Here is a 19263-nt window from a genome sequence, read left to right on the forward strand (position 1 = left end):
ATTTTGCCGGCATCAACCCGGGATATTCCCGAGTCAGCGCCGCTTACACTGCAGTCGGGTCTGCATAGACCCGGCTTTTGCGGAGTGAAAGTGGTCGCTTGGAGATGACGTCATCTCCGGAGCAATCGGCCGGCTAGCAGCGCACTCCAGGTCATCGTGACCCGGAGTGCGCTGTTCTCACAGCAGGGTTTCACGGGCTAGGCCCGTGTTAAACCCTGCTAGTTACCTGGGTTTGATTGCCGGGTCACTCGACCCGGCGATCCAACCCTCTCCCCTTTTACACCAGGGAGCTGCCCGGGTTAACCCTTCAAAAACCCGGGTTTTAGCTCCGGTGTAAAAGGGGTATAATACCTCTTTTCCACCAAAACCCCAGGTCCGACCTGGGTTTTTGGACATGGTTCCAACCCTGGTCAGACCCATTTACACTGCACCTTTCATCTGGGTTACTCCCAGGTCAGCCCTGTTCACACTGAACTCAGGTCTGCCCTGCTAAACCTGTGAGGTCATTAAAAGTGGGAGGTGACTGCTCCACAGCCACCAATCAGCTCATTTTAGGCATGATCCAGGTCAGATAACCCGGGTTGCACCGTTTACACTGCACCATTACCCGGGTCCATCCTGGGTCCAACCCTGGTAGCTACCTGGGTTGGATTGCAGGGTCACTTGACCCAGGTTATTTTTCAGGGACCCTTTTACACTGAGCTGCGACCCGGGTAGACCCAGCAAAAACCCAGGTTTTTGCTCTGGTGTAAAAGAGGTATAAGAAGGCTGCATTGGTTTTCATTTCAAAGTGTTTTTTTTTTTTTAAGTGGTTTTATATGCACAGCATAATTTAAAGAGTTAGACAAGAGTTAAACGGGGAAGACAGGAGGACATCATTTACAAAAGAACTCTTTACAACTTAAAAAGGATCTTCTGAGCTTCTGGTTACCCTGCAACTCAGCCACCAGCTTTCATTATAACCTGAACACACCTTCAGCATTGCAAACAACTACCAGGTGGATTGCCGCATTTTTAATTTTTGTATGTATGTTTGTTTGACCCTACACTGTATGTTATTCCTATACCACTATCAATTTATCTCTACACCACTGTAGTATCTACCATTTTTAAACACCATCTATAGGAATGCTGCAACTTTAACAGCTTAAAACTCATTTTGTTTTATATACTCTTATAGTTCTGCCTTTACATCAACTAACACTGTTCTTCCTTTTATCTGATTTTTAGACATTTTAACTTTACTGTTCCTGTATCTCACTCTCATCACTACTACTGCTTTTTCCTCCCCCCCCCAATCCGTCATCTACACAATGTCTCTCTCTTCTTCTACTCCCCTCCTCACTCAGAAGCTACATAATACTTTCCTCTACCACCAGTTCCCATTTATTTTCTCCCTCCATAGTCTCCTCCATTTTCTCCTCTCCCTCCCTCCTCTCCTCCATCTCCCTTCATCTCATCTAGTACTCTCCACTGCATCACCCATAACTCATAAGCCCTGCACCCACCCTTTTCTCCAAGTTACACCTCTTCTTCCCAACCGACACCACACTAAACCTCCACCTTGCCCACCACCTGCTGTCACCCTTCCTCACTCAGAAGCCCACCACATATCCACACTCTCCTTATCCCCCTTCTCTAAATCAATCTCAACCCCACACTACAGCAACCCTAACAATCTCCTTCTCTCGCCTCCCAACTCTGTCCCTCTCTCCTGTATCCGCTGGAATGCCAGTACTGTCTATAATCTACTGGTCCCTGTCCATTACGGCTTCATACTCAACTCCTTCAATCTCCTAGCCATCAACAAATCCTGGACTTACCCATCTGGCACCACTTCTCCTGCAGCTATCTCCTTTGGGAGCCTCACATTCTTTCACACTCCCTGGCCTGGAGGTTGCCACAGTGTTGGTGTTGGGGTACTTCTATCCTCTGGTCACTCCCACCAACTCTCACCTTCTAAACTCTCCACTTCATTATTTGCATTCAACGCTCATATCAGTTGTCTTTTCCAACTTCCTCGAGTAGCTGCCTTTCCTCATCCCCCTGGCCTTAACTCAAAAATCCATGTTAACTTTGCTTCTTGCCTCCTAACCTTGAAATGGGCTCTCAAGACCCCTTTCTTCCTCAAAGCTTTCCAGCTCTCATCCTCCTAACCCACTACTCCATGTTCCTTCCTCACAATCCAGCCCATCTGTGTCACCCCTGTTTGTCTGCCCCTCCCCTTTAGAATGTCAGCTCTCACGAGCAGGGCCCTCTTCCCTCATGTGCTTCTCCCTCACTTACTCCTACTTTAATTTACAACAGCACCTAACCCTTGGTTGCTGACGCCATGCTGCTTATTTAAATGTTATGCAGCAATGTATAAATCGTGTATTTGTCCTGCGTTGTTTGTACTGTTAATAAGTGTTTTTCTTGTGTGCTCACTTGTTTATGTACTATGTAAGGCGCTGCGGAACCCTTGTGGCGCCATATAAATAAAGGATAATAATAATAACACGTCCGCCATTATATATATATATATATATATATATATATATAATATGCGTGTGAGGTAAGTGTCCGTGTAAGCCAGGATACATGAAGTCTGGCACGCTGTGGGATAAAGCTATTTACTCAGTAGTGATTTTGATCCCGCGCACACGGCAGTAATAGAACAGGATCATGTTGTTTACCGTGCAAACAAATCACTCAGCCACAACTTGGCGCGTCCGCGTTTCGTTATATCGCCACTGTAAAGATCCAGGGTTTTTCCTAACCTTCCACTGTCACCCCCGTGCTGCCTTCTTACACATCACAGGTAAAGTCTATGGCTGTGTAACTACAAGTCCCAGCATTGCTATCTCTGAACCCTTCAGATGGCCAGAGACGGACAGGAGTAACAAACACCACAAAACACGGAGAGGAAGAATGTACAGTAATAGGGTCCCATTTAGGTTCATTTTGTCAGTATAGAGCCGTATTCAGTTTGAGCGGACCCGCGATACTTTTTCCCCTCCTGGACTTTTCGCCTACATCGCGTGTTTTGCAGGTGGAAAAGTATCGCCCGCGTATCCCCGTATTCAATTTGAAAGTAGGCGAAAACAGGACCCGGTGAAACTTAAACAAGCGGAAAGTACTGTCAGAATTGGGGAAATCAGCCTGGCACCCCCCCCCCCAAAAGATGCTCTGACATGGGGGTTCCCTATGGTACCCCCCCATTTGGCTCTCTGAAGGTATTTGGCGTTTTTAAACAACCTCAATAGATGCTAAATAGCGTTTTTGTATAAGTGATGCAGAATAGTATTCAGGAGGTTTTTTTTGCAGAAAATAACTTATCCCTGCAAATTTGGGGTACTTGAAAATGGGGGGGGTCAGCATATTTTAAAGTTGATGAAGTTAAGTTTAAAAAATCGTTAAAAATCCACCTGCCGCAAGCACCTGCAATGACAAAAACACACCTGGGGCATACTTGGGGACCCCCCTGAAGTCTAGTTCGCTAGTTTTGAACTTTGTCCCCCAACATAATTTTTTTTTTCACCCCCAAATTCAAAGTGATTTTTTGGGGTGTTAAGTTTTTTGAAAAACATTTTTTGACACAGTTTACCTTTGGGGGACTGTCTGAAGGCTGCACGGGGGTTCCCGCAACGTTGCACCCCAAAACCCCAATTCTGCACTTATTTCCGCCTGCTATTCATATGCGAAACCTTTTCGCCTATTACATTGCACTGAGGCGGAAAGTCTTTCAAGTTGAATACGGCGATACTTTTCCGCCTGGCGAAATGATGTCATCGGCTAAACTTTTTTGCCGTTCTCGGCTTTTCGCCTCACATTGAATACGGGCCATAGTCTGTAAACTGCTGTGTAATATATGTGGACTAGATAAATAATGAATAAATTACCAAAATTGGCACTCCAGCTGCTGTGGGACTACATATCCCAGCATGCACTGCCAGAGTTTTGTTATTAGGGAATGCTAAAACTGGCAGGGCATACTGGGTTATGTAGTCCCACAGCAGCTGGAGTGCCAGGGTTCGCCACCACAGTATATTGGGGTGATGCAAGTGTCCACTTGCACATGATAGACCTACAGTATGTACTTATGATTAAACCCAACATACAGAGCAAGAGGAGTGGTACTGTGTAATCATACATGCAAAATAGCAACAGATACTGAGGTTACAGCTAACAGCAAGGGGTGTGGTACTGTGCAATTATCTATACATGCAGAACAGGAACATACACTGAGATTGCATTCAGCATAGAGAGCACAGTGAGTGGTACTGTGCAATTCTGTATACAGAAATACTGAGAATGACATCCTTCATACAGAGCAAGGGAAGTGGTACTGTGTAATTGATACAAACATCATTTGAACAGGTGATAAGAATTAAAACCAGCATAGAGAGTAAGGGGAGTGTTACTGTGTAACTATCTACACATATAGAACAGTAGCAGATACTGAGAATTACATCCTGCATACAGAGCAAGAAAAGTGGTACTGTGCAATTATATACACATTCAAAACAGTAGCAGAAACTGAGAATTACATCCTGTATACTGCAAGGAAAGTGGTACTGTGCAATTATATACAAAACAGCAGATACTGAGAATTACATCCTGAATACAGAGCAAGAGAAGTGGTACTGTGCAATTATATACAAAACAGCAGATACTGAGAATTACATCCTGCATACAGCAAGGAAAGTGGTACTGTGCAATTATATACAAAACAGCAGATACTGAGAATTACATCCTGCATACAGCAAGGAAAGTGGTACTGTGCAATTATATACAAAACAGCAGATACTGAGAATTACATCCTGCATACAGCAAGGAAAGTGGTACTGTGCAATTATATACAAAACAGCAGATACTGAGAATTACATCCTGTATACTGCAAGGAAAGTGGTACTGTGCAATTATATACAAAACAGCAGATACTGAGAATTACATCCTGCATACTGCAAGAAAAGTGGTACTGTGCAATAATCTATACATACAGAACAGGAACATATACTGAGATTACATCCAGCATACAGAGCAAGATAATTGGCACTATGCAATTATCTACACATACAGAAGCGGAACAGGTCCTGAGAATAATACTTACTGAATATTAAATTCAGCGTACTGGTAGAGAGGTGGTACTGTGCTATTGTTCATACATTTGGAATAAGAGTAGAATAATAGTATTTACCGAGAAGTAGATACAGGTGGAGAGGTGGTAGTGTCCTATTGCTCATACATTTGGAATAATCACATTAAGTGTTCAAGTGAAGAGAAGTGACACTGTGCACTTGACCAACTATACAGAATATGAACAGATCCTGGGAATTACTCCTAGGGGCAAACGCAGGATTTCTAGAGGGGGGTTTCCATATAAATAATTTTAGAGTGTGGCCATCCCATGTAGGCGGCATAATTGGCATTAAACAGGATATATTCTGGTCTGGTGCACTAATGGAGTACTCATTTTGACACAGTTCCGTATACTGCATGTTGTGGCTGCAGCTCTAGTAAATTTGTATTATTGTGGTCTTTATTTGATCCACTGGTCTGGAGGGGGGTTTCCAGGCAACTGGAACCCCCCTGCGTTTGCCTATGATTCCCAATATCAGGACTAGAGGAGTTGTACTGTGCAATTTTCAAACTGGCTTACATTTTCTTTTCTGTAAGGTACAACATTCATATCATACTTACCTACTCTCCTGTGACTCCTGAATGCTAGGGGAGTCCCCCTGACTGAGGGGAGTGGGTGGCAATCCTACATCCCCGGCACTTCCTCTTGAAGTGGGCAGCATGGGTAGTGTAATACAGCAAATTGGCGAGGACATGGAAGTAGGTTTGGCCAATATGACTTGCAGTTCGGTTCATTGCGCCACAAAGCGAACATGAACACCAGTGTCAGTACAACTGCGACAAAAGACACAACGGTGTAGTGTGTGTATCGGCCTCATTAGCGATGTGTCCCGGCACGGTGCCGGCATCAGCAAGTGCATACACACTTGCCGATGCCGGGAGTAACCGGCAGCATGGCCCCCACTAACGATGTTGCCTGTCAGACCTGCATGCAGGTCCGATGGGCGATGTCGCTGACGATGCATCGTCAGTGACATTGAGAGTACACACTCGACGGTGTTGCCGACATCGAACGACATATTGTCTAGTGTGTACCCGGCATCAAAGATTGTGACACGCCTATGTCTGGCTAGCCACCCCCCCTGTTACCGCCCACAAAAATTGCTTTCCTTTGCGTCCAAATTCGTTCTTTGCCTATTGGTGGTAACACATTCGCCGATCCGCTCGGACACATGCTGCACATACTGAAAATATTGTTGGCTTGCGTCCGGCATCGACATAGTCATGTGCACCTCTTAATCAGGCCCTATATGAGCTAAGCTATTGATAATGTAGTCTTACTATACCGAACCGATAAGTGCATTAAAGACTTAAGGTGCCCACACACATACCGATCTGCCCACGATCCAACGATGTGTGCGATTTCACACACGATCTGGAGCAAAAAGCATCCAATCTGACTTACGATCTATCGCGCATCTTAACTTTTTTTTTTTTTTCCAGTGCATTGTGTCCCAGATTGTCAGATCTGCCCTACTGCACGGCAGATCTGACGATGCGATGTGCGACCAGCGGGGACGCGCATCGCATTGTGATCGTGAGTGGGGACTCACGATTTGGCCATATTTTACACGATCTGTCGTACCAATGCTTCGGAATCAGCCACATCGTGTAAAATATCGCTATGTGTGTGGGCACCTTAAGGGGGTTGGGCCACATGTACTAAGCAATGCTTTTTAAAGGACGCTGGATTTAAAGTGACAACGATATTTAAAATGATTGCCCCTTTAAATCCTGCGCCCTGAAACCTTGATCATGTAGTTTGTGGCGCCGTGGGCACCCTAAGGGGGTTGGGCCACATGTACTAAGCAACGCTTTTTAAAGGACGCTGGATTTAAAGTGACAACGATATTTAAAATGATTGCCCCTTTAAATCCTGCGCCCTGAAACCTTGATCATGTAGTTTGTGGCGCCGTGGGCACCCTAAGGGGGTTGGGCCACATGTACTAAGCAATGCTTTTTAAAGGACGCTGGATTTAAAGTGACAACGATATTTAAAATGATTGCCCCTTTAAATCCTGCGCCCTGAAACCTTGATCATGTAGTTTGTGGCGCCGTGGGCACCCTAAGGGGGTTGGGCCACATGTACTAAGCAACGCTTTTTAAAGGACGCTGGATTTAAAGTGACAACGATATTTAAAATGATTGCCCCTTTAAATCCTGCGCCCTGAAACCTTGATCATGTAGTTTGTGGCGCCACACAACCAGCATTTCTCACTTCTCGGAGGGGAGGATTTAAATTGAGACAATTATGCTATATACACTGTAGAAAACAGGGATCTTATTTATTTTTTTTTCAAATAGGCTCCATTTTGCTAATTGAACACCCCCCCCCCACAAAAAAAAAAATATATATAAATATAGTTATATTGGAAGCAGAGTTACCAATGGTTGTAAAATAATTTCCCAATATTTAATTATCTACTATAACAAGTGGCTTTGCTCCCTTCGCTTGGCTGTAGGTATTGCACATGACACACTCTCCCTAACGTGGAGATGCTGCTGCTAATTGTCAGCCGGTGCCTGGGCTGTATCCTCTGACGTCAGAGGCACAGGGGCAAAGGTAATCCTGGGCTGGCTGCAGAGACAGTAGTGTGTCAGGTCAGTGCTGCAGGCTGAGTGTTACTGTCCAGCTTGTGCAGGGGATCAGGGCAGAGGGGGGCTACAGCCGGGGCAGGGCTGGAAGGGATGGTTCATGGGTGTACTGTGGGTGGGCAGGGGGGCTTGTCTTTAAGTCCCCTGGGGGGACTACAGCAGTGGTGGTAGCAGGGGGGGTCCCCATGCCTATCTCGATGATCTGCATTGGGCTGACTCTCCAGCATATTATATGTGATTTAATGCAAATAGTGCAATGAATAGTGTAAGCGAATAGACCTGATCACACGTGCGTCAGTTTCGCCGCTGAGAAGCGCTATCGCTCCCTGCGACCGAATTATAGAATGATCCCTCATTGGGAGACGTGTGAATGAAGGCGCTGATGAGCTCCCGTTAGCGAGGGCATCGTACAAGCAGGTTCAGTCTCCGCTTTAAATAGCGTCGCTTTTCTGCGTACGAGCGTCTAACCTCCAGTCACTGCTACTAAATACATGCAGATCATCTGCTATTCGCCCTGCTAGGGAGCCGATCCCACGGCGCACTCCGCCTTCTGCAAAAGCTGCCCGTGTATGATTGATACATTGATTTTAATTTGGGTAGCGGATAGATCCCCTTCAGTAGATGTACCCTGACGTCATCAGTTACTGTCCAACGTCATTAGTTAAGGTGCATACACACTGGGCGATTAAAGTGGACGACTGAACGATATCGTAGTAATTCACTTTATCGTCCATTTTTTTTTACCTAAATGATGAACGATAACGAATAATGCGCGTTCCCGCAGGTCGTTCGTCGTTATCGTTCATCTGGTAAACATGCAGGCCAACCTGACGATATTGTCAGCTTGCTACATGTTGGGGAATGGGGGAGAGAGCCCGGCGCTGAACGATATCGTTAATGATATCGTTCAGCAGGTGTGCTCATTGTCATGAACGACATCGAGCACACCCTGCCAGGGACACACTAGACCAGGGGTCTTCAAACTCGGCCCTCCAGCTGCTGTGGAACTACACATCCCAGCATGCACTGCCACCTTTTTTGATATAACAGCATGCTAAAACTATGTGCAGTGCATGCTGGGATGTGTAGTTCCACAGCATCTAGAGGGCCAAGTTTGAAGACCCCTGCACTTGACGTTATCGCTCAGGGAGCATATAGTCTAGTGTGTATAGGACTTAATGGGGGGGTATTCCGTAATCAGGGGCCGAAGTTACAGTACTTTGCGACCACTAACATTGCATTACATAACATCCTGGTACCCCATATACACAAGTAGAAAAATGGGTCAGTGATATATTACAACTCCAGGAATGTTCATTTGGTTGAGTGGAATAAAGTTTTTGTTCCCCAGAACATAAGTGAGCTCTACCATGGATTGTGTCTCTAATACAAGTGGCAGCCATTTTTCCTGAGACTAACATGGACTAAGAGGTGTCCATCCTTCAGAGTGCGGTTGCAAAGACGCACGCAATCGGTTGATTGTTGCGTTCTGCGCATGCATCGCAGTGCGCGTGCGTAAACTAGCAATTGCGATGGATACTGCAGTTGCAGAAGCTACGTAGACACAGAGCAGAGTGATTGACAGGAAGTGCCGTTTGTGGGTGGTGGACGGACGAACGCTGGCGTGCCAGGGCGTTTCAGTGCCGTTGCAGGGGCGTGCATAAATTATCCACTGCGTGGCCACAAGCAGCCATAGCACTGATGGCGTACGTGGCTGGTAGCAATTTCTGCGTAAGGTCAGAGCTTGAGCAAGTGTGCGTATGGGTTCGATGTTACCGATTGTTCCGCTATGTTGCCCTAGTATACGGATGTGAGTAAGGGGAAGTGGCGTCCTTATGTCTGGCTGCATACGCAATGTGAATGCAAACATATAAATAGCACCGCTGATATTCGCAATTGTGGTGCGTGCATATAAGCAAAATTGTGTTCCGTAGTGAATCGGGCGCAGAGACAGGGTGACCATGCTGTTTGTAATTATATACTATAGTGAGCTACGTTTGCTTGTGCGCGTGTACTGGTGTTCTGTCACACTGTTTCCCAGTATAGATTTCTATATATACATTCTACACTTGGCCGTCTTCCTGAATGAGACACTACATTGACCTCAGGGAGTATCCGATCGTAGAGTATTCTTATCCCGGTCAGTATACCCCACATTTCTTATGTTCTGATCATTATAAGACTAAAGTTCCGCTAAGAAATGAGAGGCGTTTGAAGTGGGATCATTGAAGCGGTTTGAACGTTGTCTGATTTCTCAAATATTATATCCTGCTTATAAATGATGTAGAACAGGTGGAAGGGCAAATTCAATGGCTCGTACTTAGGGCCTGATTCAGAGCCGGACGCAATTAGCGCTCGCTCGTCCAGAAAATAGGGGTGGCTATTCAACTGAACCGTTCGCTCTTTGCAGTCTGTTCACGCCTCTAGGTCTGAACGAGCGAACAAAACTTGCGGTCGTTTTTTGGATAAATACGCCCCCTGGCCGCTCGCATCCTACGTCATGTCCGCTATTTATTAGATTAATCGAGTACATCGACCAGCGTATGAACTGCTCGCTATTCTTGTGGTTGGTTTTTGCTACCACAATTTTGCGAGCAGTTCTGGCTATAAAATAACCCAGTGACGTGGTCAATGACGCTGCTGTATTAATTATGCACACCCATAAAACGCCCGTTTTGACCTTTAAGCACGCCTGCGTTTGGATATCCACTCCCCGTTTTCAAGCACCTTCCCCTGTTACCACCCACATACGCCTCATTCTGTCACTCAAATTATCAGGCATTCGCTATTTTGCGAGCACATGAATTTCGACCGCACTGACTGGTTCGCGCATGCGTATAACGATCCGTACGCATGCGCAGTTGGGCAAACATCGCTCGGAGCGAACGAGCGGCCGCTTACGAGCGGCTCTGAATCAGGCCCTTATTCCAGCTTGTTTCGGCCTATTTGAATTGGCTTAAAACCAATTGAATCATTTTGGCGTTTCATTTTTTTTTTCCATTATTGCGAACGGTATTCAATGAACGCACCAGTACTCGCAGTTGAGCTTGAAAAACAAAATGTTAGAAAAGTTTTCAATTGTAAATTTTATTTTGATGGCGATAAAATCACTGTGATTGTTATAGAGTCGCTGAATCGGTGAAATGTGACTGAATTTTGTGGTATTTGGAAATTGTTGAGTATCTCTAATATGGAATAACAGTATTTATTATAGTTTACAGGATATGTTACCTCAGAGCTTTGCACCCCGACGTTCCCTGACTTTTTATATTGTTACGGGGCAAGTTTAATATCTCTACAATTTACAGTACATTTGTTATGTATATCTCACCAGCTCCACTCAGACTGGCAGCGATGCCTCCAGTACCCCCACATAACTTTTCATGGGTGGAGCCCGAGCTTCTAGCTGGCATGGCCATGCCGCGTCTACCCGTGCACTATGAATACCTGTTTGAGAACGGCATCCGCCACCTAGTGACCCTGACGGAACACAAGCCACCTTACCATGACAGCTGCCCTGGCATCACCCTTCACCGGATACGAATCGGGGACTTCTGCCCACCCAGTTTGGAACAGATTAAAACCTTCCTCAAGATTGTGGAGGACGCAAATGCCAGAAGGGAAGTAAGTAAGAGCCATCATCCCCTCATTGACTTTATAAAATAGAGGCGGTGTTATATGTATAAACTCCTGTAACTAATATCTGTCTGTGAATAAAACTATTGCATCCATCTTTCTAGACTGTGACTTCTATCATCCATATAATTGGCCGTAGGGATTATATTACCTCATATAATCAACATAGTTGGGACAGACATACCTGTCGCCATCTTTGTTTTACGTTTTGTTTTGATGAATGAGGTTGTTTAATTCAATTATAAGGGTGCAACTAACTTGTACTAAAATTATTTATAATTTATAAGTGAGCGTAATAACGTTTACGACCTACACTGTTATTTTTAGGGCTATTGCTTTATTTTTATTTTTTTAAAGTGTTTGAACTCCCTGCAGTAGTGAAAGTTAGCTCCACTTTGGTTAATGCAGTTCTGGTGCTCCCCACTGACCAGCCTGGGGCTGGCTTCCACTTTGCCAGTAGGCCCGCACCCTCATGGTCTCCCCACTAGATTGTACTGTGCACGGTTGATATTTTGGAAGCTCGTAATAAATTGTAATGAGATATTTGCAATAAAAAGATCATGAGAATTTCCTAAAGCTCTGCTCGTTCCTCCAGGGGGTGGCGGTGCACTGCATGCACGGCTTCGGCCGGACGGGCACCATGCTAGCTTGCTACCTGGTAAAGTCGAGGAAGATCACCGGGGTGGACGCCATCAACGAGATCCGCCAGCTCCGGCGCGGATCCATAGAGACCACAGAGCAAGAAAAGTCCGTTATTCAGTTTCATCACCACATCAAGTGACTTGGGCAGTGCTGGCTGACAGGGATGGGCAGCACAGACTGTTTAATGGTTCGCATTACTGCCTCACAGCACTGAGGTTGTGGGTTCGATTCCCATCATGGACCTAACTGTGTGGAGTTTGTATATTCTCCCTGTGCTTGCGTGGGTTTCCTCCAGGTGCTCCGGTTTCCTCCCACACTCCAAAAATATACTGGTAGGTTAATTGGCTCCAAACAAAAAATGAACCCTAATGTATGTGTGTGCGCATAGATTGTAAGCTCCACTGGGGCAGGGACTGATGTGAGTGGCCAAATATGCTCTGTAATGCGCTGCGGAATATGTGTGCGCTATATAAATAACTGGCAATAAATAATAATCCCGGATCAGAGCCTGCGAAGGGTGGAAGAAGTTATTTTACTCTACTAGGAATTCATAATCCAGCTTGTAAAGTGGGTATAAAGCATTAAACACCACATGACTGGACCTCGGCTGTGTCGTCATGAATCTACCGGGATTATAGTGTATTAGTTGTGACAGCTGCGTTTGTCACTATTTTTACTGTAAATACCGCTTAGCAGCTATGCGACACGACAGTGCTATATACAATAAGATATGTACATTGCAATAAGCTACCAGCAAATGTCACCCCACTATCATTATAGGGATATATAATAATTATATAGGACACTTGTATGAAAATTGGTGCAGAGGTTCCTTTGCCAAAAAGTTTCTATAACCATTAGCAGCGTACTACGGTTTAGAAAATGTCCGGTTGCCTTTACCGTCTGTGCACAATTTTTTTGCGCGCCTCTTAGATCCTTTGATTTAAAGAAAACGTTCCATTACTTTTAGTGTTGTGCAGTGTAATGTCTGACTAACAGAGGTGCGTACGAGATGGGATTTGAGGAGAAGGAAGGTCCAAGGCGTGTTGGGAGAGGTGATCTATCTTTGGGTGGCAGCGACTGTGATGAGTGGCAGTTCACTGTCATCACATTAAGCACGGTTGCTATCTGCTGGATCTAGGCTACTGGGACTTTAACCCGTTTCTCTGTGTGGTGATGATTTAGCCGGCCTGATGTATACATCTACAAATATCTCAGGGCTCAGACGGCATCCGGCGGAGATTCACAAACACAGGCTTCGGGTGGACAAAGAAACTCCCGACTAAGCACTTGGGCTGTGATCACTGTAACAACAAGCAGCAGGCCAGACACACACAGGCCCTGAATCAGAGCCGGACGCTCTGACAGAACGCTCGCTCTGAATCAGGGCGTTTTTTTTTTGTTTTTTGTTTTTTTTATGGAGCGGCCTCCTGGCCGCTCGCATTGCTGTGGGTTGCCACCCACAGCTAATGCGAGCGACCAGGATGATGGTCGCGATGGTCAAGACCATCGCGACCATCGGGCTTGCGACGAGACCCTTGTGGTAGGGTCTCGTGGCCGCAAGCACCAGAGAGCTTTCGGCTCAAACAGAGCCGAAAGCTCTCCCACTGACATCACTTGTGATGTCAGTGGGGCCGCCCCCAAACGGTAGGCGTTCTCATGGGAAAGCCTCCATTTGGGCAGCCACCCCCCGGCCCGCCATCCAAAGGGGGCGTGCTGTCACTCAACATCGACAGCACGCCCCCTTTGGTGCGAGACGACGGATTGCCCGTCGCTGTCCGGGTCTCATGCATGCACACGACGGAGCCGGCTCCTTCGTGCGCATGCGTACTGGGCCACCATCGACCCTGTTGCGAGCGCTCAGCGCTTGTGACCGGGTCTGAATCAGGCCCAGAGTCTCCGAACGTGTGTAGCGATGGGAGACGTACTGGGACGGATCACAGTGCCCAATCCTAAACACATTAGATAGGTCCACCCAATGTCTTCAACAATATATTGTCTTGATGGATTACTTACCTGGGTTCCGGCGGATAGGCTGTCTTGTCGGTACCTCGAAGGCTTTGCTGCGCCCATGCTACTTACTCACAGTAAGTGAAGTAAGTAGGTAGTTCTAGAGGAATGAACATTTTGATATAAGAAAGATCTAAGAGAAATTTGCTTAGACTGCGAAACGCGTTGTTAGCTTGCATTGGATGCAGTTCACTTTTATCTTGCAAATAATAAATGAATTGGTCCCTATTTTACACACACAAATCTTTTTGGCCATTGTAAAATCCAAGAAGCACTACTGAGAGAGACAAGTTGAGATTAATTCATATGAAGAAGTATGGAGCAGAACATTGTGTCCTAGATGTAAGGCGTTATAGTGGTGTCCCTCTCTGGGCAATGTTCTACCCTGCCGCCTGTGATACCTCATACAGCACGGTTTAAGGATAACAACTTTTTCAAAATCATTCTCTTCTTTTAAGTACAATATTCCAATGTTTTCAGGAGGAGGCTTAAAATTGCATTTCAGAAATATCCGGTTCAGGTTTAATGACCCCCGAGCTGACAACAGTCAGAAAAATTCCGGATTTAGCATTGACCATTCTAAGATTTAGATCAGAGAGCTGAGGCTTATCCACGTCTTACTGTGTGTGGACATAATGTGAACTCTGTACCTGCCAAGTGTCTTTCTAATGGAGCCAAATCTCAATCAAATTCACAGACTTTATCCCACGTATGGATCAAGTCTTCAGTCGACACTTAGGTGTCTGTTTGGCTCCCATAATTATATAAGCAGCCGCACCGCACACTAAGTACACACGTACAGGGCCCCAGGGTGTTCTGAAGTCTCTCTCTTTAAGCCTTTATTGTGTAGGACTATACGCAAACTGCAGGCAGTGATACACATGGCCGTGTTAGGACTGGACAGGAACTGCAGGCAGCGATACACAAGGCTGTGTTAGAACTGGACAGGAACTGCAGGCAGCGATACACACGGCCGTGTTAGGACTTGACAGGAAGTGCAGGCAGCGATACACACGGCCGTGTTAGGACTGGACAGGAACTGCAGGCAGCGATACACACGGCCGTGTTAGGACTGGACAGGAACTGCAGGCAGCGATACACATGGCCGTGTTAGGACTGGACAGGAACTGCAGGCAGCGATACACATGGCCGTGTTAGGACTGGACAGGAACTGCAGGCAGCGATACACATGGCCGTGTTAGGACTGGACAGGAACTGCAGGCAGCGATACACAAGGCTGTGTTAGGACTGGACAGGAACTGCAGGCAGCGATACACACGGCTGTGTTAGGACTGGACAGGAACTGCAGACAGCGATACACACGGCTGTGTTAGGACTGGACAGGAACTGCAGGCAGCGATACACACGGCTGTGTTAATACTGGACAGGAACTGCAGGCAGCGATACACACGGCTGTGTTAGGACTGGACAGGAACTGCAGGCAGCGATACACACGGCTGTGTTAAGACTGGACAGGAACTGCAGGCAGCGATACACACGGCCGTGTTAGGACTGGACAGGAACTGCAGACAGCGATACACACGGCTGTGTTAGGACTGGACAGGAACTGCAGGCAGCGATACACACGGCTGTGTTAATACTGGACAGGAACTGCAGGCAGCGATACACACGGCTGTGTTAGGACTGGACAGGAACTGCAGGCAGCGATACACACGGCTGTGTTAATACTGGACAGGAACTGCAGGCAGCGATACACACGGCTGTGTTAAGACTGGACAAGAACTGCAGGCAGCGATATGCTCTCAGTATCTGGTACAGGTTTGCGCCCTGTAGTTCCCTTACAAAGACCCTGAGAACAGGTAAGTCTGATGTGACCACAAGTGGTTGGGGCCTATTTACTGAGTACATATAGACGTGTAGAGATCTTTTTTTTTTTTAATCAAATGTTCTCCTTTATTGAAGCATATCAATTACAAGTATAAGAATGATCAATTATAGTACATGCAATGGAAATACAACAGTATACATTTCTGGAACACATAACCAATATACATTATAGTTAGTCGATCTTTACATTCCAGATAAATGCTAAATAAAGTATAGAGATAACTTAACGCCATCTTCTGCAAAATCACCAACACTGGAAATGAAGTGGTTGTAAAACTTGTGATATTTATTTCAATTTATAGCAACAGAATATTTGGCAGAGCTAGAGTAAGACAATATGGCGCACTACACAACTTGAATGGTTTGGGGCCTAGTGCCTAATCCTAACCTCCTCTCCTGCAGCCTAACTCTCCCACTAATGCCTACCCTCTAACCATCCCTTTAGTGCTTACCCCTAACCCTCACACTAGTGCTTACCCCTAACCCTCACACTAGTGCCTAACCTCCCCTCCCACAACCTAACCCTTCCCCTAATGCCTAACCTCCCCCCCGCTAATGCCTAACCTACCCTCCCACAACCTAACCCTTCCCCAATGCCTAACCTACCTTCCCACAACCTAACCCTCCCACTAGTGCTTACCCCTAACCCTCACACTAGTGCCTAACCTACCCTCCCACAACCTAACCCTTCCCCTAATGCCTAACCTCCCCTCCCGCTAATGCCTAACCTACCCTCCCACAACCTAACCCTTCCCCAATGCCTAACCTACCCTCCCGCCAACTAACCCTTCCCCTAATGCCTAACCTCCCCTCCGGCTAATGCCTAACCTACCCTCCCACAACCTAAGTCTTCCCCTAATGCCTAACCTACCCTCCCACAACCTAACCCTTCCCCTAATGCCTAAACTCCCCTCCCGCTAATGCCTAACCTACCCTCCCACAACCTAACCCTCCCACTAGTGCTTACCCCTAACCCTCACACTAGTGCCTAACCTACCCCCCCAAAACCTAACCCTCCCACTAGTGCCTAACCTACCCTCCCACAACCTAACCCTTCCCCTAATGCCTAACCTCCCCTTCCGCTAATGCCTAACCTACCCTCCCACAACCTAACCCTTCCCCTAATGCCTAACCTACCCTCCCACAACCTAACCCTTCCCCTAATGCCTAACCTACTCTCCCACAACCTAACCCTTCCCCAATGCCTAACCTCCCCTCCGGCTAATGCCTAACCTACCCTCCCGCAACCTAACCCTTCCCCTAATGCCTAACCTCCCCTCCGGCTAATGCCTAACCTACCCTCCCACAACCTAACCCTTCCCCTAATGCCTAACCTACTCTCCCACAACCTAACCCTTCCCCTAATGCCTAAACTCCCCTCCCGCTAATGCCTAACCTACCCTCCCACAACCTAACCCTTCCCCTATTGCCTAACCTCCCCTCCAACAACCTAACCCTTCCCCTAATACCTAACCTACCCTCCTGCAGCCTAACCATCCACCTAATACCTAACCCAAAACCCACCCCACAACTGACATACTATCTAAATGTATTAATGTCTTACCTGTTATTGTGTCTCCAACATCTAAAATGACAGAACAAATATAATGAACTCTGCCCAGTTAATGTGAATATGCAGAATAGGGTTAGGATTTGGTCAGGGTAAAATATTTTGCAATTAGGTTTAAGTCCTAAACTTTGAGCTTGTTCCTCTATTAAATCCCAATTCACAGTATTGTGTCTGTTGGTGCCTTTTATATTCTAAACTACCAAGGGCCTGGTGAGATGGACACTGATGCCTCTAAGGTTCCGCAGAATGAAAGTGGGAATTGAGACGCTCCATATTCCTTGCGTACATGATCGCAGTCGCAGGGTGTGACATTCCCCCAAAATGGACCGCCACTCCCCGTTACTCCCCTCAAACACTCTCTGGCTGTCAATCACACTGCAAGTAAGTCACGGCGAGCAGCTACGGTAATGTACCGTGACGCACCTCGGCTTTTTCTCATACCAAGTTCTGTTGTGGTTCATCTGCGACTTTGGACGTGTATAAAACGAATTCCTGTGATGGTAACGTCTCAGCCCGGCGTCTCTAGTGCACTGTGAGTGGGGTTTAGCTGCGTTCGCCATGAGAATAAGATGAAAAATGTAAGGGAAAAGACCACGCTACACCTCAGTTGCGCTGGGCGTCTTGCGCTGTTTGGTGTGTAGACTGCTAGGTGTATGTGGACACACCTGTAGTCCAAGTACACTGTTGGGCAACCTTTTGCCCTTAATACGTCTTGAATTCTTCTAGGCATGGATATTACTAACTGTCCACATGAATGAATGTGCCCACTCCCATGGAAACATGCCCCCTGCCAAAACGTTACTTCCGCCAGCCTGAAGAGTTGTGAATATGCAAGAAGGATCCATGCTTCTGTCTTCGTATCCTCGCCCCAACATCTGCATGGTGTCATCGAAAACCTGATTTGTCAGACCACATGACCCCTTTTCCTATCATTTAATTTATTTATTAAAGCATATTCCGTTGCGTTTTACAAATTGAAACATTAATAGAACAATACTGGGTAGTAACAGACAGACATAAGGGTAAGAGGGCCCTGCTAGCAAGCTGACAATCTATAGATACACAAGGATAGGTGCTACATATTGCATATTGGTCCAGCCAGATTGCAGAGGTTATTGGTGAGGAAAGTTGGCGTAGGGTCAGGAGGATGTGAAATTGAAGAAAGAGAGAATATGTGATAATATGTGTATACTGTAAGAAGAGTTAGATAGAGAAGCTATGAAGGTTATGTGGGCGATTCTGGAATCTGAAAAGCTTGTCTGAAGAGGTGAGTTTTCAGGGAACGCTTGAAGGATTGGAGACTAGAGGAAAGTCTTATTGTGCGTGGGAGGGCATTCCACAGGGTGGGTGCAGCCAGAAAAAAGTCCTGTAACCATGCATGGGAACAAGTAATGCGTGGGGATGAGGGATGCAGATCATTTGCAGAGTGGAGATGTCGGGTTGGAAGATATTTTGAGATAAGTGAAGAGATGTATGTTGGTGTGGTTTGGTTAATAGCTTTATGTGTGACTGTAAGTACTTTAAAGTGAATACAGTAGTAGACTGATAACCAATGGAGGTACTGACAGAGTGAATCAGCAGACAATTAACGTTTGGTGAGGAAGATCAGCCTCGCAGCTGCGTTAATTATGGATTGTAGTGGTGAGGCTGTTTTTGGGAAGACCAATAAGGAGACTATTGCAATAGTCAATGCGGGAAATAATGAGTGCATGGATTACAGTTTTTGCAGTGTCCTGTGTAAGATATGAGTCTATTCTGGATATTGTTTTTTAGATGCATGTAACAGGATTTTGAGACAGATTGAATGTGGGGAACAAAGGACAGTTCAGAGTCAAGGATGA

At 46.2% G+C, this 19263-nt stretch overlaps 1 protein-coding gene across 2 annotated transcripts; it reads left to right on the forward strand.

Annotated features, from left to right (window-relative positions):
* Positions 1-7620: 7620 nt before the first annotated feature.
* Positions 7621-12573, forward strand: DUSP23 (dual specificity phosphatase 23). Of its 2 annotated transcripts, none has more exons than XM_088467727.1 (3): positions 7621-7684; positions 11051-11340; positions 11948-12573. In XM_088467727.1, exons 2-3 carry the CDS (start codon positions 11071-11073, stop codon positions 12131-12133), a joined length of 456 nt encoding a protein of 151 aa, XP_088323853.1. In that variant the 5' UTR covers positions 7621-7684; positions 11051-11070; the 3' UTR covers positions 12134-12573. The 2 variants fall into 2 exon arrangements, with proteins under 2 accessions (XP_088323853.1, XP_088323852.1); XM_088467726.1 differs by having other exon boundaries at positions 7628-7722.
* Positions 12574-19263: the final 6690 nt, after the last annotated feature.

The sequence above is a fragment of the Taudactylus pleione genome, unplaced genomic scaffold (assembly GCF_031769625.1).
Source record: "Taudactylus pleione unplaced genomic scaffold, aTauple2 ptg000073l, whole genome shotgun sequence".
NCBI lineage: Eukaryota > Metazoa > Chordata > Amphibia > Anura > Myobatrachidae > Taudactylus > Taudactylus pleione.

Bases quoted from the DNA above. Each gene is read 5' to 3' on its own strand.
- DUSP23 (XM_088467727.1), top strand. From the start codon at position 11,071: ATGCCTCCAGTACCCCCACATAACTTTTCATGGGTGGAGCCCGAGCTT. The intron at 11,341-11,947 runs GTAAGTAAGAGC...TCGTTCCTCCAG, and splicing joins ACGCAAATGCCAGAAGGGAA to GGGGTGGCGGTGCACTGCAT.